Consider the following 26,717-nt stretch of genomic DNA (forward strand, 5'->3'; position numbering starts at 1 on the left):
AACCTGTCTTTTTCTCTCAGCCTCCAGGTACCTCGCCTCCAGCTGTGGGAACCAGGGGACAATGGGGAGTGACAAGCCAGGTGGCGGGTGGCCGTGGTGGCCCTATGACATGCCTGGTGGAGGACATGAGCAGACAGGGTATCTGGTCTGCTGGCCAGTGAGCTCTGTACGATCCTCAGTGAGCAAGGACAGCAGGGAGCAGAGCCTGGGTCCTGCCAGCCAGCCAGGTCAGCTGTAGGGATCAGAAAGACAATCGGGTGTGCCTTTCACCACGGAGGCCCCAAGAAAGGCTCAAAGCACAGAGGCCACCATGCGGGGCCAACCAAGACAATGCAGAGCGGCTGCGCACGAGCCCCCTGTGGCGCCGTCTGCCCCTGTGGAGTAGGCAGAGAACGGAGGGGCCCGAGAACCCTGCCCTCAGCTGTGCCAACAGCTGTGTGGGGCCCACAGACCACGTGCACTGTTGCCACGCGGCTTCACGCTCTGGGGATCGGGGGCCGCCAGAGTGGGGGCTGCTGAGAGCAGAGGGGGCAGGCGCAGGCTGGCCTCCCTGCACCCGCTCCTCCCTGAGGCCGCGGAGGCCCAGACCGGGAGGTCGCGGGAGAGGCGGGAAAACAGGCGCACGGGCAGTGTGGAGCCACGGCCTCCGGGCCCCAGCGCCTTCCCTCCTGGGGCACCAGCCCTCCGTGCCTGGAAGGGGGCAGCAGGTGCCCTGAGTCCTGCAGACAGAGGCTCTGGGGGGCGCTTGGGGGCTCCCCCCGTCCCTTCGGGCAGTGCGGCAGGGTGTGGGGGGCTCCCGGGCCTCTGCAGTCCCGACCTGCCTGCGACTTTCCCCTTTTTCTCTTTAGACAGAAAAGGAAGAAGGTAGAACTGGACTGAAACCATCCTGTTTTTCGAGTTAACTTATACCACAAGCGAGCCCAGGGCACTTCCTCCTCCTGGGCCTGCTTCCCCAGGCTGCCGCCTGCAGACACAGCTGGAAGGCGTTGCCCATGCGACTCGGGGCGCAGCGGCCCCAGGTGTTCACTCGCCCGGCTCATTTACCATACCTGGCTCATCTCCTCTGTCCAGGAGCGAACAATGAAGAATCAGGGGCCGCCCAGCCAAGCGAGAGCCGCCGCCTGCAGGGGCCCTCCCTGGGGACACGGGCCTCAGGGGCCTCCGAATCAGCGCCCTGCCTGCTGCTGGAAGCCGCCCACACGGGCAACTCACTGGGCCAGGCCCTGGGGCTTCCTGACCCCGCCGGCAGGAGCCTCACCTGCACGCAGGAGGGGCCTGCTGCCCCCGTCGCCGTCACCACCCCCGCCGGGCCGGCTGCAGGTCTTGGAGAGCTTGTTGGCAGACACTCGGTAGAGGACCCCTCCGATGCAGCGGTAGCCTTTGCTCCGCCACCGAGGGGAGCCCGGCTGGGTTCTCCCCACCCCAACGGCAGGACGCAGGCGGTTCAGCACCAGGGACCTGCAGGGACAGGGAAGTGGCCGTCAGCCGGGTGCTCCCCTACCTCCCACACGCAGGGGTGCAGGTGCCCCTGACCCCACCAACCAGGCGGGATCCTGTGAGACCCTGGTGGTCCACGGGGAGGGGACATGCACACCCCCCGGACATGACCACCAGGGCACACCAGGAAGTCCCTGATGCCCCCACTTAGTGGCGCCCCCCGCAGGCCCCAGGCTCAGGGCTGCCTGGGAGGCACCAACCGAGGCCCACCCACTCCCCCTAGCTGCCCCTAGCGGCCACACCCGCGGGCTGCCACAGGGATGAGGGGCCTGGGGGCCGGACACGTGGAGACCAGCCGGCCTCCAGACTCGACAAGGGCATGGGGCTTTACCCCTCGGGGCGAATTTCAGCAGCAACTTGTTTATGCAAATTGAGCTTAATTCTGTGTCAGCTCGGACTCTGCTTATAGTGCTGTCACTGTGGAGTCCCCGCTACCCGCACCCCACTGGCAAGTCTGGGCAAAGGGGTGCTGGCTAGCCCCATGTGCACATCGCCGCGACCTGAAGACGCCCCTAAGAGCAGGGGCCTCCGTGAGGAGGTGCCGCTCGGGCCCGGCGGAGAGCTGGCTGAAACGGCAAGGCGAGGGCAGAGGCCCAGACCCTGTGGCACCTGTCCTCGGTGCCCGCTCAGGCCCAAGCTCTGCAGGTCTCTCCCCTCGGAGGCTCTCGGACCCCACCTCCACCTCACGCAGAAGGGGGTGGCACCCGGGGACTGTGGTCTGATGCGTGAGTGCCGAGGGCGGCTGGGCCGGCCTGGGTGTCCAAGCACACGGGCACCACGGCAGACCTGCTCTCGGGCATGGCTCAGCCCTACCACTCAGCTCTGCCCCCCCAGGCCTCGATCTCTCCATCTGCAAGTTGGGAGTAAGTCCTGCCAGCCTGCAGCCTCTGAGGGCCCGCTAGAGAAATAACGTGTGCAAGTGAGCGGCGCCCAGGGGACCCGAAGCTGCAGTGTAAGTACAAACGCCAGGCGGGGAGCGCTGAGGCCGCCGCTCGCTGGAGGCACTTAACCCAGTTTCCTTTAATTAAAATTCAAGCTCACAGACACCGATCTTGGCGGGGACAGTCCCACCAAGGGGCCTGGCCACTCAGCCCTGGCTGTCCGTGCCCCACAGGCTCCAGCTGCCCTGCACAGGGCACGCCTGGACAGGGGGGCGGGGGGGGCCACCAGACCGCGGGGCTGGCCTCAGTCCCTGGGGCATCTGTGAGGCCATGAGCAGGTATGCTAATGGAGGGGCGGCCACTCTTCTCGCACGCCCTGCCAGACCCTTGCTGCAGGACCCGTCAGCCCTGGACACTCAGAGGGGGCTGTGGACCCTCTGCCTCAGGGTGTGGCTGGGCCAACGTCCTGATCCTCACAATCCGGACCTGAGCCCAGGCCAGCGGCCACCACAGCTCGCTCAGCCCAGGCTGACGGGCTCCAGCCACGCGCCCTGCTGTCAGAGCCCTCAGCGGTCTTGTCTCCCGCCCACAGCTCTGGTCATCGTCATGGAGTGGCCACCACCCCAGGCCTCTGACAGGCTTTGCACAAGGTAACGGGCTGCCAGGAATAAGGACCCCACTCTTAGCTGCCTCTTCCCGTGAAGGGCCCCCCTCTTCTGGACCAGCACTCCTACTGTCCTCCCCCACCCCCCCACCCGCCGACCCACAGAGCAAAGCCTGAGGGGCAGGTGGGCAATGAGGCACGTGCCCCACCTCCCACCTGGGGCCCTGACTCCCGGGAGCCCAGCCTTCCAGAGGCGTGCAGCTGAGGCCCCAAGGCACAGCCACACCCAAAGGGCAGCCACACGCGAGGTGGCCTCCTCAGAAGGAGCTGGAAGATTCAGGGCAGAGCGTGTCTGGCCCAGAGGCCCAGCTCGACGCAGAAGAGCCTCGGCCTGGGGCTGTCCTGGTGGGCACTGAAGAGCACGCACCCCCCAGGGAGAAGCTGGCCATCGCCACCTTCCAGTGTATTGGTAGCTACGGGGCCCACGACACCTCCTTCCCAGGACGCTGCTAAGTGTTCCCCACCGTGCTACTACACAGACCTGTCTCCCTCCCCCCCGCACACGCACACCACGCCCTGGTTCTGAACGTAGTCACGGATCCTGGGCCATCGGGGAGGAGGGGTGGAGAGGCGTGACAGCCACCCGCTCTGGAGCTCTGGCTCTGTGCCATGGTCTGTGCACCTGCATGCGCCCAAGAGTGCTCTGGCCCCCAGAAACAGTCCCGGGACCCCGGGCCTCCAGGGGCACATTCAGGACCCTACGCGCTTCGTTGGGAGAAACATAGTCCCATGTGGTGTCGTGGGCTGCCTGGAGGAGGTGGATGTGCCCGTGGAACTTGGGGAGGGCTGGCCAGGGCCTCGGGGAAAGAGCCCACCTGCCCGCGGGAAACAGGCCCGGCCTGCAGGTGCACAGGGCCACCTGTGCCTTCCCCTCACCGCGGCTGGTCCCCTGGCTTTAGACCTGTGGCCGGGCAGGGACTGGAATTGCAAGCTCGAGACGCCTGCCCAAACCACCCTGTCGCTTCTCGTTGCTGCGGGTGTCACAGCACTCCAGTAAACTGTTACCCTAATGGAGAGACAGCCTTCGGGAACGAGCTGTATTGAGAAGAGGGGATAAAATTAACGCGATAATAGCAGGGCCAAGGACCCGGGGACGCGCCGGCCCTCACGGCGAGGGCCCTGCAATTCCTTTTCTGCAGCGGGAGCCTCAGATCTAAAGGCTTCTCCCATCCGTCCGGCTCGCCCATGCCGCCAGGAAATTTCATTAACGCTGGAAAATAGGAAAGGTATTAAGCGTGGATAATGAAGGCCAGGGAGGGAGCCGTGCCTTAAGATGGTCCTCTTTCTCGCCTTTGTAATGGGAGGCATGAACTTTCCCTTCAAATCCATTTCTAATCCATTTGAAATACTACAGCAAATTATCTTTCCCTCAGCCCGAAAGCGGCCAGCCAATTTACTCCGAATAGAAGTGACAATGCCCCAGGATTTATCGCCATAACCTTGACTACACCAGGGTGAGGGCTGGGCCTCCTCTCACCTCCCCGGGGGGGCGGGTAAGAAGGACGAGTAGGGGGAGATAACATTTTAAATGAAAAGCAGTGGTAACGGAGAGAAAGACACACAACATCACAAAAGTGGGTTTAGAAAGAACTGCCGTCCCCATGTCCACTGCATGGTGAGCAGCTAGAAAGTTCTCGGCCTGGGGCTGCCCCGCCGGCCAAGGGGCTCTCCGCCTGCGCTGCCCTTCCCGGGCGTGGGGGCCGGCGGCGGGCCCAAGGCAGGCCACGCCAGGAGGAGAGGTGGAAGGTCCCAGGCAACAGGGGCCTAGATGGGCACATCAGGGTCTGGACAAGATAGGGGCTCTCCCTAAGGAGCCAGGGGCCACTGCAGGTGTGCCTGCTGTTGGGCATCTCGCCCACTCTGGGCACCCATGCTCCCTGCTCCCTGAGCCCCAGCACTGCACAGGGCGCCCCTGCCTGCCAGGCCTGCATGGCTGACGTGGGCCCACTCGAGGCATCCACACCCACGAAACCTGGCAGCCGGGGCACAGGTATGCACAAGAGAAGTGGATGGGCCCACGGGCTCCCCACCACCCTGCCCACCCGGTGACAGTCTGACAAACAGCAGGCCCTCCGGAGGTCTGTGCTCTTCCGTACCCCCGGCCCTGAGTAAAGGCCCAGGGAGTGGCTTGCTCCTGACCAAGGGCAGACTCAGGTGCAGGTAGGCCCCAGGTGAAGGAGGCGGCCTCGCCCCAGAGGCCCTGGGAGCAGTCTGACGGTGGACTCGGGACGCCCTGCGCAGCCCCTCCCTGCCCGTCCTGCTGTCACTGATCGGGTAGGGCTGCAGGACCACACTGGAGCTCAGGGGACCCCAGCCCCCGACTCCACTTATGCAAACTTGGAAAGTTTTCCAAGGCCTTGCACAGCACAGTGAACCCAGCTCTGCTGGCAGCTGGGCACTGTCACATGGATCAGAAAGGGGGACAGACGCCCCTCCTGGAGGCAGGGCCAGCACCAGGGACCCTGCACCTGGACCAGTAGTGCTACTGTCCCACAGTGAACCCCCTTGGGCACGGGGGCTGCAGCCACATCCCACGCTGGAGGGGCCAAGGCCGTGGGTGGGAGGACACAGGACCAGGCGCAGTTGCCGCAGTTGCCAGGCTCCCGTCGGCCGGGGCAGGGTCAGTCTGTAGCCCGGGGTCCAGCAGCCTCCAGGCCAGGTGGCCCGGGGGGTGGTGACTGGGCAGGAGGGCAGGCTGGCTGGGGGGCAGAGAAAGCAACTGGGGAAGCGGTTTTCAGGAAATGGAGCGAGGTTCTGCGAAGCTTCCAGGCGAGTGGGGAGTGCGCTGTCAGCAGGAGGCGGAGGTGGCTCTGCACAGCAAATTCCAAGTAGGTCAGGCCCAGCCGCCACCGTGACAGCCGCTCGGAGCGCACTTTCCACGGAAACGCTGACGCTGGCGGGCGCCGCACAGGCCTGCGAGGGGCCTGGCCCTGGCCCTGCTCCCCCAGCCCTGTCTCCCCGCCCCCTGCCCCCAGGCCAGTCCAGCCTGTGCCCACGCTGCCTAGCAGGGTAGAGGCTCCAGTCCCCAGGGCAGAGGACAGCTCCAGTCTCAGACGCTTCCAGCTCCAGGCCAGCACAGAACAGGGCCCCTCATCTCAGGAGGCCCCAGGCTGCTGGGTGATCTATCGGGTGGTTCTGGGCGGTTCAGAGTCCCTCAGGTGAGAGGCAGCCAGGCGCAGGTGTAATGAAGGTGACTAGAGCGAGTGCCACAAGGGTCTGAGAAACGGGGCTCAGTGGCCGAGGACCCAGCAGATGGCAATGGCCTCACGATGACTGTGGCCACCTGATCTCACAGAACCTGCCCCTGAATGTGGCCTACGGCCAGCTCCCGGGGCTGTGGCACCCGCAGCCGCTCCCCTGCAGCCACCTGGCTCCCTGTGCCCCTCCCGCCCGTTCCCAGCCACCTCCGGTGGAGGCAGGCCAACTGCTGGGCTTCCTAGGACACACCCTCTCAAGGCGAGCAGGTGGACCTGGGGGTCATGGGGATGTGGCGGCTGTGTGACCTGCAAGGGCGGGGACAGAACGACCGCGGAGAGGGCTGAGCACCTAAGTGGACGTGGAGGGTGGGGGGCGGTGAGGGCAGGTCACCTGAAGGCATCGTCAGGTGCTGCTCCTTCCCGAGGGAGCCCCGCACCCCATTTCTCCCTGGTAACGAACAGAAGAGACTTGGGGCACCCCGGCCAGCTGGCCCGCTGCGGGCGACACTGATTGTGCTGCGTCCACTATAAACACCGCGGCTCCGCCGTGAGGAGCTGGACTATTTCATGTGCTCACATCTATTCAATTGGAATTTCGATCAATGGATGCATTACAAGCTTTCCCTTTAAGAGCGTAATAAACAACAAGATGGAAAGTAAAATTCTCCATAAAATGACACTTTTAAAAATCCATTTCAGCTGAAGCTATTGGTGTTTTGTACGTTAACTGCAAAAAAGAGGTATTATTTGGGCCTCAATGGCCCATAATGGCCCCACTTGGGAGCGCAGAGTTCAGATCGAGGGGCAGAGGGGCTGCGGGCCCAGGACTGGGGTGGGGCCCTCTATCCTCTGCACCCAGGTGTCACCGTCCGGGCTGGCCCATGGCAGCTGGTGAGGGGCAGGGCTGGCCCTTCTCGCGCTCCCCACCACCTCTCTCCCTCACTCCCTTCTCTCCCTCCCAGGTCCCCGTTCCCTCTCGTCCCCATGCCCCAGACCTGCTCGCTGACCATCCCTCTGACCCTGAAACGTGAGCTCCTGAGGCAGCCCCCCGACCCAGGCCCTCGCCCCACGGGGTCCCCGCTGGGCACAGGCTGACAGACGGATGGACGACTCAGACAGCAGGACAACCCCAGCAGCACCCGCTGAGCTCTCTGGGAGACCTCAGGAGGGCCGGGCCTGGCCTGCACCAGCCCTCCCGAAAACAGCACAGTCCTGAGAACACCCACGGGGCATCGTCCCCCAGGCCAGGCTTCAGGTCCAGGCTGAGCCTCGACATTCCCTCCACGTCCCAGCCTGGGCCCTGGGGACACTTCCTCAGTCTGGACCCTCACGGCTGGACCTGCCTTCCCACCTGTCCACACAGGAACCCCTCCACTGTGCCCTCGATCCAAGTGACTTGTGTCCCTGCTCAGATCCTCATCACCAAGGAAGAGGAGACCCAACCCAGACAGCACCCTGCTGAGCCCTGGTGGCCAGTGCCTGCCGCCCCCGCTCTAGCGGGCGCCTCTCGCTCCTTGAGGCCTCCTATCTGCCTGGTGACCCGTGTCGGGGCCTGTGTCTTCGCACTCCGCGTTGTCAGCTGAGGTGCCCATGGCCTGGCCCCACCTGGATACAGCCCCCTGCTCTGGGTGGCAGGCCCTGGCTGCTGGCACCCTGCCTGCACTCCGTCCGTGCCATGCCCCCTGGCCACGCGGGCCTGTTTCCAGCCCCGCGGCCACGGCCACTATCTGCTCTGCTTGCACCTGCCCCCACCTGGAGCAGCATTCTCGCCCCCACCGCTCTGGTGACCCCCAAAATATTCACGCCTGTGAGTGTGTCATGAAGGAGCCCCAAGCCCCTGGATGCTGGAGGGCAGTCCAAGCCAGGGGTGACCGACAAAGTAGAAACATAAGAAGACCCAAAGCAGGTATCTCGAGTGTCACCACTACCTAAAAGACTCATGAATTCCCCCGGAGGGTAAAGGGGCCGGTGGGATGTCCCCTCCTGGGACTGCACAAGGAGAGCAGCCCGGCTCCCCTGGGACAGACTACTGTTCTCAGCGAGATGCCAACAGTGGCATCCACGTGAACAGCAGGGAAGACCCCTGAGGTCAGAGGGGGGACAGGCGGGGGGACAGGCAGCAGACTGCAAAGTGAACACACAGCAGCATCAACAGCCGTCCAAGATGCTAGCAAGACCCGCTGGAAAAGGGACGCAGACAGAAACAAAGGGAAACGCTGCACAGGCGTCCCGGCGCCGTGCAGAAGCCGCAGAACACCCCCTGCAGCACCGAGGACTGGGGACCAGCCTCGCCAGCTCTCCCCAGTCCGCGTGCGGCGGTGAAACGTGAGAAGTATAAACGCAGTTTGGCTGGCTGGGGAAGGCTGAGACGCGGCCGGCACTGCTCTGGTCACCCGGAAGGACACACGTGCAGAAGAGAGGGGGAGGACAGGGGGACAGCAGAGGTGAGGGTGGACGCGGGCCCGGGAACAGCGGCGTCTCCGGGACAGGGCTGCGCGTCAACAGAACGTGCAGCTGGGAGGCGGCCAGGCACCCTGACCCCTACCTCTGACCGCAAGCCAGAGAAGACCACAGGTCCCCGAGAAGGACCGCGGGCTGGAACGTGAGTGCTAACCTAGTCCACTCTCCAGAAGAAAACACGACCTCGGCAGGCACACCTTTCTGAGACCGGGCAGGAGAGCACCAGGCACAGGAAAAAGGACCGATGAGTCACATGTCGTCGGAACGCCAGCCCAGACCGTGAGGAGCTCAGGGAAGAACGTACCGATGGCATATAAAGGACGCCGGCAAATCGATGAGAAATAAAGCGACACGGACATGGGCTAGGACAGAACGACAGCGGGCCCCAAGTGTCTCCACGAGGGCGCGTTCGGACCAGCCTGGCTACAAAGGAACCACAGCCCAGCAGGTGCCAGTGCGGCCACAGTGCGAAGCGCTCAGACCGCTGTGCCAGTGCGGATGGGAGTGGCCACCGCGGACACTGGCCCATCTGCTGCAACACAGCGTCCGCCCACCCTCTGAGCTGGCCATTCCATGGCATCAGGGGTTCCTGGTCACTTGACGACAGGACCGAGAGCAGCGAAGGCTAGAAATAACCCCAGTATCCCCAGGAGCAAAACAGATGACCCGCTGTGTCTGCACGGAGGGCAGGATGGAGCCAGGGAGAGCGAGCCACCCGCCCCTACTCGGCAGGGCAGCCCGAGCAGAGGCACCGCATCCCAGTCGGCTCGGCCACCTGACACGTCACAAGCCTGCGGCTTAAACAACAGAAGCTGCTTTCCTCACAGTTCTGGAGGCCGGAAGTCCAAGGTCAAGGTGCCAGCAGGCTGGTTCCCAGTGGGGCCTCTCTTCCTGGCTGGCAGACCAGATGGCGCCTCTCGCAGTGCTCACATGGTCTTGCCTCTGCATTTGCAGAGAGAGCTCTGGTGTCTCCTCCTCGCACAAGGACACCAATCCCACAGGAGTAGTTAGGGCCCCGCCCTGATGACCTCATTTAATCTTAATTACCTGTGTAAAGGCCCCACCTCCAAATATAGCCACACTGCGGGTCGGAGCTTCAGTCCCTAACAGATGCTGAGCAAAATAAGTTAGCCCCGAAACAGTGCCTCTGCATGATTCCATCTGCACGAAGCTCGAGAACTTCGCGATGGGGCCAGTGTAGCCCGACAGGCTAGAGGAGGGGCCCCCTGCGGGATGCGCCCACCCTGACTTAGGTGGTGGGTATACAAGATAAAATCTGCAGAACGGACCCCTGAAGACACAAACCACGAACGTTGTGCAAGGGGAAATCGAAGAGGAAGCCGAGCACAGGAATGAGCACTTGCTCCTGGTGGACTTGCCGCAAGGTGAAGGCGACACTGTCAAACACGGGAAAAGCCTGAATATTTAATAACTGGTCCCGAGGCAACCAAGCAACCACTGAACACAATTAAATTTGAACTTTAACCTTACACCATGTCCCCAAATAAATACCCGGTAGCTTAGTTTCAAATATAAAACTTGAAGCCATAGCTCTAGAATAAAATATAACGGAATTCACATAATCTGAAGGAGAGAGGGGCTGTTCTAAGCAAGTCAATGCGTCCTAAGACAATGACAGATTTAAGGACACAGAAAAGTAAGCATTCTGTTAAAAATCCTCAAATGAAACTGAAGGACAAAATTGAAATTGCAAAAAAAATGTATAATCTGTGAAAAAAGGGTAGCACTGGGGACCTAGACTCTTCAAACGTGTAAGAAACAGACCAGAGGCAAATGGACAGTGAGCGTGAAAAATGCTGAACTCAACAGAGGGCAAGAACAAAGCTGAGACTGCACAGGGCAGCATTCTCCTCCCCCGAGGAGACCTCCCGCCCTGCGGCCAGACCCCAGATGGGCCCATCTGGATGAACGAGCCACTGAGGTAGGCAAGAAGAGGGGCGGTTTCAACCTCAGGCCTGATGGGGACCAGACTGGTGTCGCCTCCTCCAAGAAGCCTTCCAGGCTGCAGACACCAGAGGGCAAAGGCCATCTGTGGGAAATGGAGGCAGCACCGAGTCAGAGTGGGTACCTGAACACTCCTGTGGCTGACGCGTAGCAGGGACCTCGCCAGAACGTGCTGGCACCCACTAGGCAGAGGGCGGGCCAGGTATAAAGCACTCAGGGTGGGTTGGGTGGCCACGGGTGGTGCAAAGTGCTGAATTCAAGGACCCCAGAAGGCAGATAGGCACAGGCACCCTTCCAGCCCCGCCCACACGCGCACCCCATGCGGGGCGGGGCCGGGAGGTAGGCGGGGCCACAGATGGAGTGGGGCCTGGAGTCGCGCCCCAGCCCACCCTTCCCCCAGAGGAGCCTGGCTGGCAGAGGGGGCAGAGCCCAGGCCATAATTTATGCTTCCCCGCCTATGCTTTATGGCTTTCTTAACTCGGCTCCCGCTACTATTAATGTAGTTAACGCTGAGATTACATCTATTTTCTGGCGTCGGGAGGTGATTTAGTGAGGCCACTTTTCCGGCGGAGGCGCCCGCACTGCTAAATCAAGCGCCTTGCCAATTAAGTGCTGACTTGGGAAGTGGGCACAATCTTAACGGACGTCTGACCACAAATTAGACCGGGCTCCTGACTCTGGGGAGTGCGCGGGGCAGCCACGGAAACCTTGCTGACTTCGAAGAAAGTCGGAGAAAAATAAAACCGCTCTGCCCCCGCCTGCTGGCTCTTGGTGCAGAGCCAGCCTCAACAGGGGCTGGGGTCCAGGCCCCACCTGGCTGTGGTGACTGCCCTGCGAGTGAAGGAAAGTAGGGGTCATGCGGCCCGTCCCCACACAGAAGTGTCTGCAACTGGGAGCAATTAAAATGACGTTCAGATGTGCCCGTGATGCCTGACCCATTGCCCAGTCTGCACCCGGGAGTCTGCACAGGCCCTTGGACAGCGCTTCAGCAACCTGGTCCTTGTCGGAGCCCAGAATGAGGAGCGAGGGCCCCCTGGAGGAGAGGCTTGCCCAGAGTCCATCTCAGAGGACACACAGTGGCAGATCTGGGGGAGGCAGGTACAGAAGGCAGGGAGGGAGGAGAGAAGGTAGCCGCCAGAGCCTTGATGAGACAGGCACTCCCAGGGCCCAGGGCCCCCTTGGTGCCCCCACACCCCACGGGAGTCTCCCGGTCAGAGGGCCCATTAACGACGTGAGGCAGGGCAGATGCCAGGGAGGGCCGGGACGAGGCGGTGGCCAGGCCACCTGAGGCTGGCCAGGAACCTGAGAGGGTACCTGCTTGTAAGAGCCCTTGGCCATGGTCCCCAGCAGCTGAGTGGCCTCAGACCCTGCAGCCAACACAGGGCGCCCGTCTTCCTGTGTCCCCAGACCTGCCTCTCTTGCCACCTGCAGAGGCCCTGGCCCAGTCCTGAGACTGAGTGAGGTTTTGGGGCAGTATCAGGCTGGCAATTGACATATGTGAAGAGTTAAATGTGATATTGATGATCTGAATGGTACTTTACAACCACCTCTAAAACCAGGATAAAAGTAGTGTTTAAAATAGTGTTTGACTGTGCCAAGGGCAGTATTTTTAGTTTTCTCTGCTCTCCGTTTCCAGGAACATCCAGGAGCACCAGTGCGGACACACGAGGGCCCAGGTGCTGGCAAGGTGTGGCCAGGAGGCACGGGCGCAAGCCAAGGGCAATGTCCTGGGGTTTCACTCCCGAGGCCCCCGCCCAACAGTCCTGCTGCTTTCAGAACGGAAGGGACGTGCTCTCCAGGCCGTCAGGCCCACCCTCCGCCCTGAGCTGCAGGACTCCACGGTGGTGGCTGTCTTACGGGGCCCTGCATGGCCCTGACCACTGGGGCTGGAGCAGCGAGGGGGAGGGAGGGGGGCGGCCTGGGCCGCAGGGGACAGCGGGCAGGAGCCGTTCTAGAGCAGGAGCAGCACGGAGTGACGCTGCACGGCCTGCGACTGCCCAGCGGGCCCTGGGAGCCCGGCGCTGCCACGTCTCCTCGCGTCCTGCCTGCGCTGGGAAGCCCGAGGCCTCCCTGCTCCTGGCTCCCCACGCCGAGAGGAAAAGCAAGAGCACCAGGCGCCGGGAGCAGGGCAGGGACGCGCATGTCTGTGGAGGGAGAGCGGGCAGGTGAGACACACGGACGCCTGGAGGCGGCGGCGGAAAAACACGGGGCAGAGAGCCTGGAGGAGGGGACAAAGGCTCAAGAGCCTGAGAGACACAGAGGCGAGACCAGCAGGACTCGGGGCTGGCCAGATGGCGAGGACTCTCCCAGCGAGGGCTTGTAGCAGAGCCCAGGACAGTGGAGCGGAGTGTGCCGAGCCCCACTACCCCCAACCTCGGCCCGGGCTCTGCCAGGCACCTGCGACCTACCAGCATGACCCTCAGGGACACAGACAGCAAGGACATGCCCTGGGCCAGCAAGCTCCAGGCCAGCTCACCGTGGGTCCAGACCAGAGAGGCAGGTGACCAGCCTTAGTGACGGGCAGCTCCTGGCCTGAGACGGAGCACATGGGACCTCCAGTGTCTGCCACCTGCAGATGAAGCCCGGATGCTGGCTCTCACGTGGTCTCCTCACAAATCCTCTGGCTACAATGCCTGTGACCCCACACCCCACACCAGCCATCCCCACAACTGAGGGGAAGCAGTGGAACAAACACCATTAAGGAGCGCAACTGTCACAGGGGCCGTGTGACCATCAGGAGGAAGGGCCAGGGGCTCAGACAGACCAGGAACGGCATGCCTGTCCCACACTACTGCTCCCACGAGGACCAAAGAGGGCTGGGAGCACAGGGGCCATGTGGCAGGCACTAGGGTGGTCCAGCCGAGCGCTAGTCCTGACCCTCTGCAGGGCTGACTGCCCTCCTCCGTCATCGCAAGGGGCCATCCTAGAGCTGCACGCACAGGTGAGGACAAGGACCGAATGAGCGAGCAGACGGCGGTGCCCAGCTGCCAAGGGCCCGACGGCAGAGGGGCTGGGGTGCGTGCGAGGGCGCCAACTTGCCGGCCCACACGGGGTGGCTGTTCGACACGAGCAGAGGACTCTGGGAAACCATGAAAGGGGGAGGAAGGCAGAGGGCTCATCTTGGACTATACACCAGCTGGACCCTGGCACCCAGGGCGCTGTCTGCCAGCAGGGGGCTGGGCTATGACGATCTGGGTTCTGGACGAGGCTACAAGGGGAGACCGGCGTCCTGCACAGAGTCCCGGCCAGGCCGGTTCTCCGTCACCTCCCTCTCCCCGCAGCCCTCCCCAAACCCTGCCTGAAAGTGCGGGTTTCAGGCGGGTGCTCCGCCAGCCACAGGAGCACAGGAGGGAGGACGCTCAGCTCTGCTGCCATGAGGCCGCTGACAGCTGAGAGGCCGGCCTCCCTCCGCAGACAGAGATAAATAAACCACCACGGCGCGCTTTGAACCGGCCTCCAAATTAAGAGTTGCATCTTTGCTGTCAGGACCCCGCCAGCAGTTTCCACGGCACCTCCCGTGCAGAAAGGGACTTCAGCCCCTGTATCAGGATGATGAAGGCAGAGGGCCCCCGTGGCACCCCTTCCTTAATGAGCAGCCGAAGGGATCGGTAAGCAGAATCTCACAGGCAGTAATATTTTATATAATCGCCGAGTGGTTTAAATTGAAAACCCCCAACTGAATCAATATTTACTGCATTGAAACGAAATGAATAGTAATAAGTCACTAAGCTCCCTGTCCTGTTTCATAAAATAAAAATTATAAAAATGAGCACAGGCGCACGGAGGCCATCACATTAACTTGCACAGCACTTGGGGAGCCGTAACCGCCTGTTCTCATCAAACAGGACTCTCAAACGCCTGCCAGAGGAGACCTTCCTCGGCGGCACTCGGGGGTCACCCCCACGGCCCTCCCCAGACCTTGCCTGGCACCCGCCGCGTCCTCCCTGGCCTCTGGCCAAAGCCTCAGCACCAAGACCCCTGCTGCGCACGCCTGTCGCCCTCGGGCCAAACTTCCGCTCTCAGCTCTTCACCGGTTTCCTCAAGCCCCACCCGAGCAAGGGGACAGGTGGTGACCCTTGATGGACGCTCCTGGCCAGCTCCCCATGGGGGGAGAAAAGGCTGTTCTCTGGCCAGGCCGGGTGAGGGAGGCAGATGGGGCCCAGCAGATGTGTCCTGGGCTTGAGCACGAAGCAGCAGCCGGCTCGCCCGTGCGGCAGGCCCACGGAGCCCTGAGAAGGCCGGGCCGCCCCTCTGGCTCCAGGACCTCCACGGAGACCTCGGCCTGCAGGGTTCCCGCCACAGCGACCCTGGCAGAGACCAGAGCCAAGTGCAAGCCCGGGGGAACAGCTCCTTGATCGTGTGGCCAAGCAGGCGGCACAGCAGCCACAGGCACAACCCCGAGAGGGCCGAGCCCCTGACCCACCAGCAGACTCTGGTGCAGGAAAGAAAGCCCCCCGTGAGCAGGCCAGGCTGGCGCAGCAAGGGGCGGAGGGCGCCAAGCTCAACATGTTACGCTGCCCCTGCCGAGACCAGGAGACAGACTGCCCATCTGAAGACAGGCAGAGGGCCTGAGACACGGAACGGCCGTAAATAAGCCGCGGTAAGCGTTCAACATCACTGGTCGCCAGGGAGATGCAAATTAAAACCACGAGCCACCCCTGCACATGGAGAACGTGAAAAGCACAGAGATGTCACACCAAACGCTGTGACAGGGACAGAAGGGGCACCGTGGCTGTGGGGCACCAAACGCGGGTCCGCAGGGCACGAGCAGGGCTGGCCGCCTCCGCGTGCCAGTCCCTGAGGTGGCGATGACTCGAGTGTCCCTGGAGAAGACGACGAGCAACTCTGAGATGAGCGCCGAGCGCTGCCCCGGGCCGTGGGGGGCGGGCCCCGGCACTAGGAGCCGGTTTGGGGTCGGGGAGGGAAAGTGCCAGGCGGGCCTGGAGGCTCAGAGACTGACGGTGCCTCATGGAAAAGGCAGGGTGGGGACAAACCCAGGGTTCAAAATGAAGCACAGTGATAACAGGTCATCGCCTGCAGGATAAACCAAGAAGCTGGAATCCACACAGTGATAAATGAGAAAATACAAAGCAGCAGGGGACAGGGGACCAAAGTGCCCTCACAGAAAACGCACCATCAGCACGGAAAGAACGAGGGGCTGGAATGAGCGGGCAGCGCGCCCTCCTCTGGGAACGATAGGCACCGCCCGGCCAAGGTGCACCAGGGCTCCACGCTCCTCAGAAACAGCCCTGGCAACGGAGCGGGGTGTGGTGAGGAGCACGGGGCAGCTCACTGGGCTTCTCTCCGCGTGCAAAACACATACCGGCAAAGGGACCTGAGAAAGGTGAATGCCAGAAACCCCTGGGGACAGGGACCAGGAGTGAGTCTGGGAGCCCCAGGCCCAGGGTGCCCCCCGCCAGCCCCCAGGGCCACGGCTTCCAGGCGGGAGAGGCCTGACACAGGGTTGGGCCCCCGAAGGCACCTGGGGAGTGAGTGGTCACGTGCCCTCCCATACCACCCCGGGGCAGAGAGGAGTCAGCAAAGCCACTCGTCTGGCGGCCCTTGGCCTGCTCTGCCAGGCACGCGCTCGCCCAGGGCAGGGCCAGCTCCCGGAGTTCTAACCCGGGCACCGACAGGCCCAGAAGGTGGCCCACGCCAGATGGGCAGCTCGCCTCGCCTGCCCACTGCCCTGTGAGGGGACCACAGACACCAGGAAGGGCTGGCATGGCCCGAGTCGCCCAGGTGTGGGTGGCGCCTGCCCCGCCCTGGTTGCAGAGGGCCCCTGACCCGCAGGTGCCCTGCTCTGGTTTCCCCAGTGCTGTCGGGCACGAGAGAGAGCAGTAGCCCCTCCTCGGGGCCCGCTGGGCAGGCCCATCCCTGGGGATCATGGGCATGCAGCCCAGGCAACCACAAGCAGGTGAACACCCCTGTCCAGCGGGCCAGAGAGCAGGCACAGGGCCCCCAGAATACTGGCTCCCCGCCCCCACTCTCACCCCTTCCCCAGCACGCCAAGGTGGGCAGAACCCCCAGGCATCCAGGAGACGGGACGGGCCTGCGGTGGGCACCGTGGATCGCAGCCCGCGGGCATCCATGTGGATGCCCGGGCACAGCTCCCGCACTTGAAACGGACGCTGTTCCTGGAACGCAGCCAGTGCGGACTCTGCTGCCCCATCCACCAGTCACCTCAGCGCCTCCGCGGCCATGGAGATGTGCTGGCCTCGCTGGCCCCACGCCACAGGGGCCTTCTCCGCCACTCGGGTGGGTCTCAGCCCTTCCAGCACTCGAGGCTGAAAACTCTGGCCTGGTATCTGCAGGTGGGGCCCCGCCACCCAGCGCTGGGGGGCCCTCACCAGGGCCGGCCACGGAGTAGCCTCGGGACAGCAGGGAGGGCAGTGCCCCTCACTCGGGGTTCACTCCTGCTCCTCTAACTGCAACTGCCTCCAGGGCAGGTCTGGGCCGAGCAGGGCGCACCCCCCAGGGGCTGAACCGTGCCCCCACACTCCATGAGGGAGCCCTCACGCCCATGTGGAGGTGGGCCTTGGGGAGGTAACAGGCCAGAAGAGGGTGCAGGGAGGGCCTGGGAAGGGCTAGGCTCCGCCCAGGCAGACTGCCTGTGCCGCCTGATTTCGGGGTCCCGGCCCGCAGAGCCTCAAGGTGCAACGCGCTGCTAACACTCCAGGCCTGCAGGTCTGTGCCGCTGCCCGACACCGTGACCAGAGGCGCCCAAGAGGCCATGTGGAGCGCCTGGCCATCGAGGAGAGCCGGGGTGGGGCAAGGGGAGCATGTAGGCGCCCTGGCCACCAGGGGGAACACCCGTCCTCGCTCACGAGACGCCACTTTGGAGAAGCATTTCAGAGCCTTCGAAACCACAGCCCAAACTTCGTCAAACCCAGAGATGACTCAAGATTCACCGCGGAGTCACAGAAGTAAAATGAGATGAAGTGAGGCGGCCTGGTGACCGGCAGCGAGTGACAGCTCCACGCGCGGCCGGGACGAGCGGCCTCTGGGCGCAGCTGCGTAAGCACAGCGACTGCTGTCTAGTTCCACCTTCACGTCAAGTGAACTCGGAAAGAGAAAAAAAGCGGCAGGCAGTTTAAGGATATAAGTCACACTTCAGCTTCAGTTCCAATGAATGAACTCGCTGAAAGCCGGTGAAGACACAAATCTCGCAGCAAGAGAAAAATGAAGCCCTCGCTCAGCAAGAGCCTCAGCCCTGGGGTGCCGGCCTCTGCCCGGAGAGCCTGGGCCTGCACACACCCCGAGCCCGGCCGGGCCCCTGGGGCCCTGGGCCCAGTTCCACCCGCAGTCTCCGGGCCACCAGCCACTACCCCTGCACCCAGGAGGCAGCACAGACGTGGCACCGCAGACGCCGCCCCCACACAGGTGCGAGTCCTTCCTGGGAGGGGCCCGCTGTGCCCTGGACCCTCCTGCCCGGGCCACAACAGGCACTTTCCTGGCCAGGGTGGCAGCCACCTCGTGTGCCCCCGGCTCTCAGTGGACAGGCCTGTTCCCAGACACCCTGCCCAGCAGTGCCCGCAGGGTCCAGCGGCTGCTGCCTGGCGGCCTCCCACCTGTCTGTCCCACCTCAATCCCTGGCTGGCCAACGGACCTGATGGGCTGACCTCCTCCTGGCCGGCTCTCTGGGTCACTCCTGGAGTCAGGGCCCTGCTAGGCGTGCCGGCCCTCCCTGCACCTCACGGCCAAACGGAACTGCTGAGGGGAGGGCACGCCCCGGTCACCTAGAACGAAGGCTGTCACGTCACCGCTGCGTCCCACCTGTTGGGCCAATACTAACACAGCACTGAGAGGGGGACAAAGGGTGAGGCCACCTGTGCGACCGTGGGGCACCGGCGCCCGGCAGGGTGGTACACAGTGGGCCACACCACCACACGTCTTGGGCTACTGTGCTGCACATGGGCTTCTAGAGAGGGCAGATGGGCCAAGGACCCCACATTCTCTGCCTTCGTCCCAGACGCCAGGCCTGGGGACAGCGACAGGTGAGAAGAAACCCCAGTCCAGCTGGGGGGACGGCGGAGGCCGCTCAGAGCATCCAGAGATGGTGGGCCCCTCCTGAGAGGAAGCCCGCCCGCTCCGTGGTGAGGGTGGGAAAGGCGAGGGGCCCTGACATGTGGGGTGAAGGCTGCAGTCAGAGTTAGGGAGGGGTCCCCATCCTCGCCCGGGGCAGGGCGCTGTCCAGTCCCTCTCGGGACAGGGGTGGCAATGACTCTGCCACCCTCATAGACTTTCTGATGCCAGGACCCTGGTGGTAGCCACCACCACTATGAGGTGGTCGTCCCTCAGCAGGAGGGCAGGGACCTGCCAACGCCAGCAGCTGGTCGGCAAGGGGCTATGCTGAGCCTGGGGACTGACGTGGCCGTGCTCAGGATGCCTGGGGGCTCCAGACTGCTTCACAGGCAGCAGCCCTGTGGCCTCAGAGCTGGGCGCCGACCCCACGGCCTTCCCGCTTGCCCAGGGTCACAGAGCAGGTAGTGCCCACCAAGGCCCCGGGGCCCCCAGAGCACACATGGCTCCCCTCCACAGTGACCACATACATGTAGTCAGTGTCTGCAGGAGAACGGGGTTCGGGGCCACCATGCCAAAGCTGGCCCTCCCAGCCGCTGGACCGCCTACCTCACCTCCCACCTGCGTCCACCAGCGCCAACCCTGCTCACTGAGATGCCTAGGCCTGCTGGGCCCGCCTGCTGGCCTCTCGGAGAGTCCTCCATCCAGGGTGGGTACACACCAAAGGAGAGCCCTCCGTCCCCGGGCATAGGCCAGCTGGTGGCGAGAGAGCCCTGCTTTCTCCTTGGCCCACACTGGCCTGGGTCGCTCGACCAGCCCAGCCCCTCCCTCTGCCAGGGGAGAGCTGAGGAGCCTGCGGCTTCACGGAGCAGAGGCTGAGGCCGTAGCCAAAGCCAGTCGGCCCCAGAGCCACCCTGGGCCTGCTGACCACACACAGGCAGCCCTGGCCCTGTTGGAGCCGAAGGAGGCAGGCGGGCGGGCCCCAGACTGCCGCCGCCCGGAGACGGGCCCTTTCTGCTGCGTGGACAAGCTGGGCTCAGGTGTGCCCTCCCAACAGCAGGGCCGTGCCACCAGCTGGCAGCCGCTCTGCTGAGAAGGCCACCCCGGCCAGGGCCCAGGTGACCTTGGGTGAAGGAAGCCCAGCTCGCGGGCAGCCATGCTTCTCAGGGCCTCCTGAGCTGCTCAGCCTCAGCACCCCGTACCTACCCCGCCCAGTAGGCCAAGCCCAGAGGCCAGGCCACAATAGGGCCCAGAGCTCTGTGCTCACGGTGTGACCAGCAACAGGCCAGACAGGGCCGGGGGAGGTGGGGGGTGGAGAGAGGCCCCACTGGGCACAGCCCCGACACACACCCTCTGCTGACATCCGGACATGCTGGGGGTGGGCTCGGCCAAGCTTCCTCCCACTGGGAAGGTGCTGAGGCCAGAGGGCACGAGCCGGGGCTGCAGGACCTGGGCCTTCCGACAGCCGGGGCAGCCTGGGGGGCCGGATAGAGCCAGGGCATCCGGGCGTGCACGGCCTGCCCTGCAAGGCAGCTGGCCAGGCACCTCCTTCGCTGGGAAACCTGGGGGAAGCGGTGGCCACACCGGGCTGACAGCAGGGCCTCCCCCCGCAGCCCGCCATCCACCTGGCCCAAGGTGGGACCTTACGCACCTGCCCACACGGCACGCAGGCGCCCTCTCAGCGCCCCCGACCCTTATGACCAGTCTGCCCTCTACCTGATGGGTCTGATGCTTGGCTGAAGGTGCAGGGCAGCTGCCACCTTGGGGGCGCACGCGGCCACCTCCCTCCTACGGGAGCCCTCGACCCTCCGTGCCTGGCATCCATGTCGCTCAGCGACCCAGTCAGGACCCAGCACACTCAGCACGGGCTCAGCTGGCCTCAAACTCAGTGCTGAGGCCGGGACGAGAGGCCCACTGGTGTCTCCCTACTGAGTCACCCCCAGGCCCCCGCTGCACTCCTAGGAGAGGCGGGGACTGGCCAGGGGTGCTGACTGCAGGAGGGGGGCCGGAGCAAGAATCAGTAAATCTGAACCTCATTCATGATGATCTGGGGCTCTTATTAAGTAAATTAATTTAAGTTAATTTAGCTCGATCCTGACTCCCGACCACAGTGATTTAGTGAGGGGGAAATTGCATTAGGAAAGGCCATGCTCACCAGATAGGAGGACGGAAGAAAATTAGACCCACTTAGCTCTGTGAATTAATACGGAAATAGCAGGTGTAAATTTAACCTTACCGAGAGAGCGAAAATTATCTTCATAAATTTGTAGAAATAGCCCCCAAGATGCTTATAAATCTATTTAAAACAAAAATATTACAAAAAGTGCAGTAAAATTAATTTAAAATATACTTCCAGCTATTGCGTCCAGAAAAGTAGGTGACAGAGACAAGTTTCCTATGGAGAAGGGCAGTGGGCACCACTGGCCACTTGGGCGGGCTGAAGCCGGCACATCTGCCGTGGGCCACAGGCTACACCTCCTCTCCCCATGGCCCAGAGCCACGCCATCACTGCCCAGAGGATGGCAGGGCCTGTGGGGGGCTGGCAGGATGGCCCCTACCCAAGACTACAGCCTCTCTCCCAAGGCTATGTGCCCTGGAGTGCCCACTGTACCCAGCTGGAAGCCCACACTGGACCTAGGGGCTCCCACACTGCTCCCCCAACAGGCAGGCTCTCAAAAGGTGGACAGAGGGAGGGGGTCGGTCATTGCCTGATTCCCACCCCAATGACCAAGGCCGTCATCCCCACCTCTGAAGAAAGGGGCCATGCCCCCGCACCGGGCCTCCTGAAGCCCCACGGCTGAGCAGCCCAAAGAGAGGGGCCCCCAGAATCCACCCCTAACACTGCCTCCCTGGCTTCTCTAGCCCTCCTGCTTCTGAGCCCAGGGCACCCAGAAAAGAAGGTAGAGCCGGCCAGCCCTGCGGGCTCTCGGCCAGCAGCAGCCTGGAGCGAGGCCGCAGGACCAGAGCACAGCGGGCAGGAGGGCTGTAGCCTCCCTCTGCCTTCAGCCACCAGACAGACAGCAAGATGGGCCCACAGGTTCCCCAAGGGGGCTGCTCAGGGCCCAGCCTCTCTCACCACGAGGTTCTCCCTGAGGGACATCCAGGCGCAGCTCATGGTGCGGCCCCAACGGGCCACCAGCTCACGGCTGGCTGACACAGGGGTGCGCGTGTGTCTGTGTTTGCATGCGGCACACAGGCCGGCCATATATCTGGGGCAGAAATTGCTGAACAGAACAATCCGCCCACTCCCCAGCCAGCAAACTGTGGAGCAAGCCCTTCAGCGCAGTGAGCCTGGTCCCCTTGGCCCTCAGGCCCCACCCTGCGGCCTTGAAGTCTGCCAGCCCGGTCCCAGGCTCACAGGGGCCTGGATGAGGACCTCCTACCTGGACAGGGAGAGCCGCCGTGTCCGCCAGGAGGGCAGGGACAGGGAGAAGGGGGTGTCATTGAGAGGTGACCCCTGGGTCTTCTTGACGATGCGGTAGCGTGTCTTGATCACTTTGCTGGTGGGAGGGGTCCGCAGGGTGTGCAGGCTGGATGCTGCAGAGAAAACCCAGACACCGGCGGTCAGGGGGGAGGCAGGGACTCCCTGGCACCCTCATTCCAGCCCCACCCCACACACACGTCCCCCAGAGAGCTGGGCGCAGGCCTGACGCCCCGGAGCTCCTGTGGGTAGCACAGAGGCGCCCTCGGGCGGGTCTCAGGAGGCTTGAGATGCGAGCACCCAGCTCCCTCTCCAATGACCCCCAGCGAGTGCCCACACAGATGACGTACTTAATCACTTCAGCGTGATGTATACCCCGGCTTTTCTTCCTGCTGAATGTTTCATGCAATTAACAGGGCTCTGTTCTGCCCGAGCTCCCTTACACGCGATAGCTGGCAGCTTCTCCACAGCTTCACAGGACACGTCTAATTGCCTAACTCTCATAATATGCAGTGCTAACTGCCCAGAAACTAAAGCTGCCATAGCATTCTGGAAAACACAGACGCTCGGCTTCCCCTGACCAGCTCCCCTAAGAGCAGGCGGCCTCGGGCTCCTCCTGTGGCCCTCTGAGCTACAGGCACAGCGCCCAGGGCTTGGCTTGGAAGGGGGCTGCTGGCAGGACCCCAGCAGCAGGTGGCTTCCCACCCCGAGACACACACGCGGGACAGCGCAGCCAGCACAGTCGCTGGGGAGCATGGACAGAGACCAGGGGCACATGTGCCAGGCGAGGCCCCCAGGGAAGAGCACACTCAGTTTCACCGCCCAGGCATCAGCATGAGGGCAGCTGTGATCCCTGGGCCAGAGCGGGCTGGCCCTCGGCTTCAGGATGCTCCAGGAGGAAGAGAAGGACAGTTGCTCAGTGACACCAGACCCTCAGGGCCTTACAATCTCGCTGCTTGGTGCCAGCCCTAGGTGGGGCTGACCACCCGCACTCTGTAACCTGTGCCTGCTGTCCTAGGCCCTAAGGAGACATCCTCCCAGAGACCCCTGACCCAGACAGGAGCCATCCCTGGTCCACAAATAGTTACAGTAACTGTCAGTAAAAACCACTTCTGAACCCTGAACTCAACAGCCCTCCAGCCCACAGCTGGGACCTCCCTGAATCTGCACCTCGGCCCAGACACCTCCTCTCCGGGCTCCCCCCATCCACTGGACTCCACAGTGCCCTGGGGTACCCTGCCTGCCGCCCAGGGAGCAGGAAAACCCAGCCCAACAGGAAACACCGTGCCCTCACAGACTAGGCCACGTGGCCCAGGGACTGCTGGGAGCCGGGGACACCTCTGGCCCAGGGTCCGCCGGCAGAGACCCTCTGCCTCCCTGCCCCTCCCCTCTCCCTCCGAGGGCAGAGGCAAGTGCAGCAAAGCCAAAGGCACAGTGGCATGGCCTGGGCTCCGGCTCTCCCCGAGGGAGTGATCTTTAGCTCTGGGCACCCCCCGTACACTGGGAGGGAGAGAAAAGCCCAGCACACAGTGGGCGTCAGTAAATAAATGTTTGCTGAATTGAATTTTCGAGGTCTACAAGCAAGAAGAGACCAACGAATCAATAACAGCTTGTTCCAACTAAGAACGCAAGAGCGCGAGATTGCCCTGGAGCTGCTGCCAAGCCCCAAGCCGACCTCATGGCCTCCAGCCCCGACAGCTAGACAGCCCACCTGTCTGTGCTCCCCCGCTGCCACCCCCAGCAGCCCCACTATGCCCTGTCTGTGCCCTGCGGGCTCTCACGGAGGCCACCGCCCGCTGCTCTGGGAGGAGACGAGCATGGCACCATGCGGCCCTGTGGCTCAGGGCTGCTCTGCACAGGTGGGGAGGAGGACTGGGCTGGGGCGTGGCCTTCACTCCCCCGTCACCCGCAACCCAGGGAGCCCCAACGCCCAGGGCCGGACCTTCACCCTGCTGCAGGACACTGCCTTCCCCCATCCCTAGTCCCGCAGATGCCACGTCCTCCAGGAAAGCCCCAGTCCCCACTGCCCACAGGACCGGACTCCGCATTCTAGAAAGCTCCCCCCGGCACACAGTGCCCAGGCTAAGTGAGAGCCTCCAGGCCGGGCCCTCAGAACCAGCATCAGGGTTCGCAACTCGCTCCCGCGGGACGCAGGCCCACTGCGAGGTCAGCTTTCCCATCACCCCACTGCACATGGTACCCGAGTGCCACTGCTCAGAGAGCCCAAAGCAGCAAGGCCTCCTGTCCCTACCGTGTCACCTGCTATACATCCTCACCCCAGTGGTCTTGAGAGGCAGAGGAGGGCTCCCCGGCCCCCCACCCACACAGTGGGATGTGACCCCCACAGCCTGGCTCTGTCATTCCACAACGGGCAGCTCAGACACAGGCGGTGGGAACACTGACCATGACCCAGGAGAGAACGGCCCACGGAGCTCACGCCCAGGACACCGAGGACTCAGCAGGGTGGGCAGCTGCGTGGCCTCAGCAGAGCAGGAAGTTCCCTCCCGGGCCTGCTCCCCAGGGGGCAGGGTAGGCACACCCCAGCCCCCCACCGCGGCTTCCCCCACTCCCGCAGCCCCGGCCAGGCAGGGCTCCCGCCCACCCTGCTGCTGGCGGAGGCTCTGTGTAGATAATCGTGTTATTTAGATAGGACGTTGGTTTAATTCCCTTCATTACAGGCTCCCAGGGCTGTAATTTTTCCTCCGCGTGATGTACTCCCCGTGGCACATTTCACTCAAATCGAGCCCTTCGCGCCTTTATTGCCAGCGGGGCCGGGCGCGCGTTATCAGGCCCGCACACACGGCCCTCTCCGCCCCGCGTGCGGAGGTCACTTCTAATGACTAATCGATCTCATTAGCTTTCCTAATTAAAAACTTTACTACCGCGATGGAAGACAAACTGCAGAAAAACTGCTGGCATCGTGTCTGAAGGGCACGCGGGCCCACCCGTCCGCAGGGCCTGGCTCCCCGCACGGCGCCAACCCGGCCTCTCTCCGCTCCCACGTTCGCGGAGCCATGGCGGGGGTGGGGGTGCCTGGAGAGCATCCCGGAGCCCTCCTGTGCCCCAAGACCAGGGTAGCTGTTGGGGACCAGCCGTCAGGCGGCAGAGCCTGGGCATCTGGCTCTGCATGCACTGCCCTCTGTGCCCCAGGGGCAGAAGCAGGAAGCTCACCAGCCCCTCGGGGTCTGGGCAACACGGGGTGGAGAGGAGGAGGCGACATCTGGCAGGGGCAGAGAAGCAGGGGGCTGCGCACTGTCTCCGCTCTGCTCCGCCTGTACAACGCCGGCCCCCGCCTCCCTCTCCGAGCCACCGCAGCAACAGAGCCCGCAGACGGAGGTCACGCTCTCACTGTTTTACTGTGCAGCAGGAGTTGAGAGGGAGTTCAGATTTTTATGGACCTTCAAAGGAAGATAACCAGGAAGAAAACGAGTTACTAATTTCACAACCGTTTAGTAAGAAGAGGAAGCCAGAACTGCCAATGCGCGGAAGAACCGCCTGAGGCCGCCGCGGGCAGAGAAGAATGCCCCCAGAACCGGCCCCACGGGCCGAGCCTGCGGCCGAGTGTCCCGGCGGCTGTCCAGCTGCCCATCCACTCCCCGCACGCCCACAGAAGTAGGACAGGCTCCGCTCTGTCTGGGAGCGGAGGAGCGGGACGGACACCGGAAGGTACGCCACCCCGGCAAGTCCCGACCAGGCCTCAGGCTTCCTGCCTCTGCGCCTCACCTGGCAACGGGCCGCGGATGGGGACACAGGGCCTCCAGAACCGGCAGCCCAAGCAACAGGCTAAAAAGGCCACGAGACGACAGCTGGACTGTCCACAGCTGGGCTCCCCACCTGCGTTCAGACGCCTCTCCCCCAAGCCTGAGGACCAGGCAGGCACTGCTGTGAAGGGACATCCAGGGGGCACAGCCGCTTCGGCCCTGCCTCTCAGCTGGGGGTGGGGACAGCTGAGCACAGCCCGGTGACCAGTGTCGAAGCACGGCATAGGCACTCGGCCTCTCGGGGCCACTGCGGTGTGGCCAGGCTGAGGGCAGGGAACCAGGGGATGGCGGCGGTGGCGAGGGCCGTCTGCTGGCCCGGGCTGTCCCACCCCACCTGGTACGCGCAGCTTCCTGTGCCGACCGCCCGATCTGCCCTTCAGCAGCGGCCGCCGACACATCTTCTAACCTCCGACCTGCCCGGTACTTCCCCGTCCACAGCCAGCCCCACGAGGCCGCATCGTGGCTCAGCTTTTTCAGAAGCCACACTGATTTCTGCCCCATACACGACTCTCCCTCTGCAGTCGCCCCATCAGCTGTCAGTGGCCCCATGTGCATGGGAAGGCACAGGGTGCAGGGGTGCCACCAACTAAAGGCAGCTCCCACACACCCACGTTCTTCCTGCTTCCGTGGCCTGTAAGGTCTTTCTTCCAACGTCACTGCAGTTTTTCATGACATGCCAACTCCAGACCAGCCTGGGATCTGGCCTTGGTAACTCCAGCCCTAGAAGAGGACCTTCTAGCATAAGGGGACAGAGCAGGGAGGGGCTGAGCCACACACAAGGCCTGGCCCTCCCCAGCACAGATGTGGAAGGAATCTTCTGATGGGCTGCTGGTGGCCCCCGGGGCACTC

The 26,717-nt window shown here is 63.4% G+C and overlaps 1 protein-coding gene across 1 annotated transcript in view; it reads right to left on the reverse strand.

The window, feature by feature from the left end:
- The window catches only part of ZC3H3 (zinc finger CCCH-type containing 3), a 60,652-nt gene that overhangs the window by 14,432 nt on the left and 19,503 nt on the right, over window positions 1–26,717 (reverse strand). The window contains 2 exon segments of the mRNA XM_039845981.1: window positions 1,259–1,458; window positions 22,070–22,223. Of these exon segments, the coding sequence (XP_039701915.1) occupies window positions 1,259–1,458; window positions 22,070–22,223 (354 nt within the window).

Source organism: Pteropus medius, unplaced genomic scaffold (assembly GCF_902729225.1).
Source record: "Pteropus medius unplaced genomic scaffold, Ma_sr-lr_union100, whole genome shotgun sequence".
Taxonomy (NCBI): Eukaryota; Metazoa; Chordata; class Mammalia; order Chiroptera; family Pteropodidae; genus Pteropus; species Pteropus medius.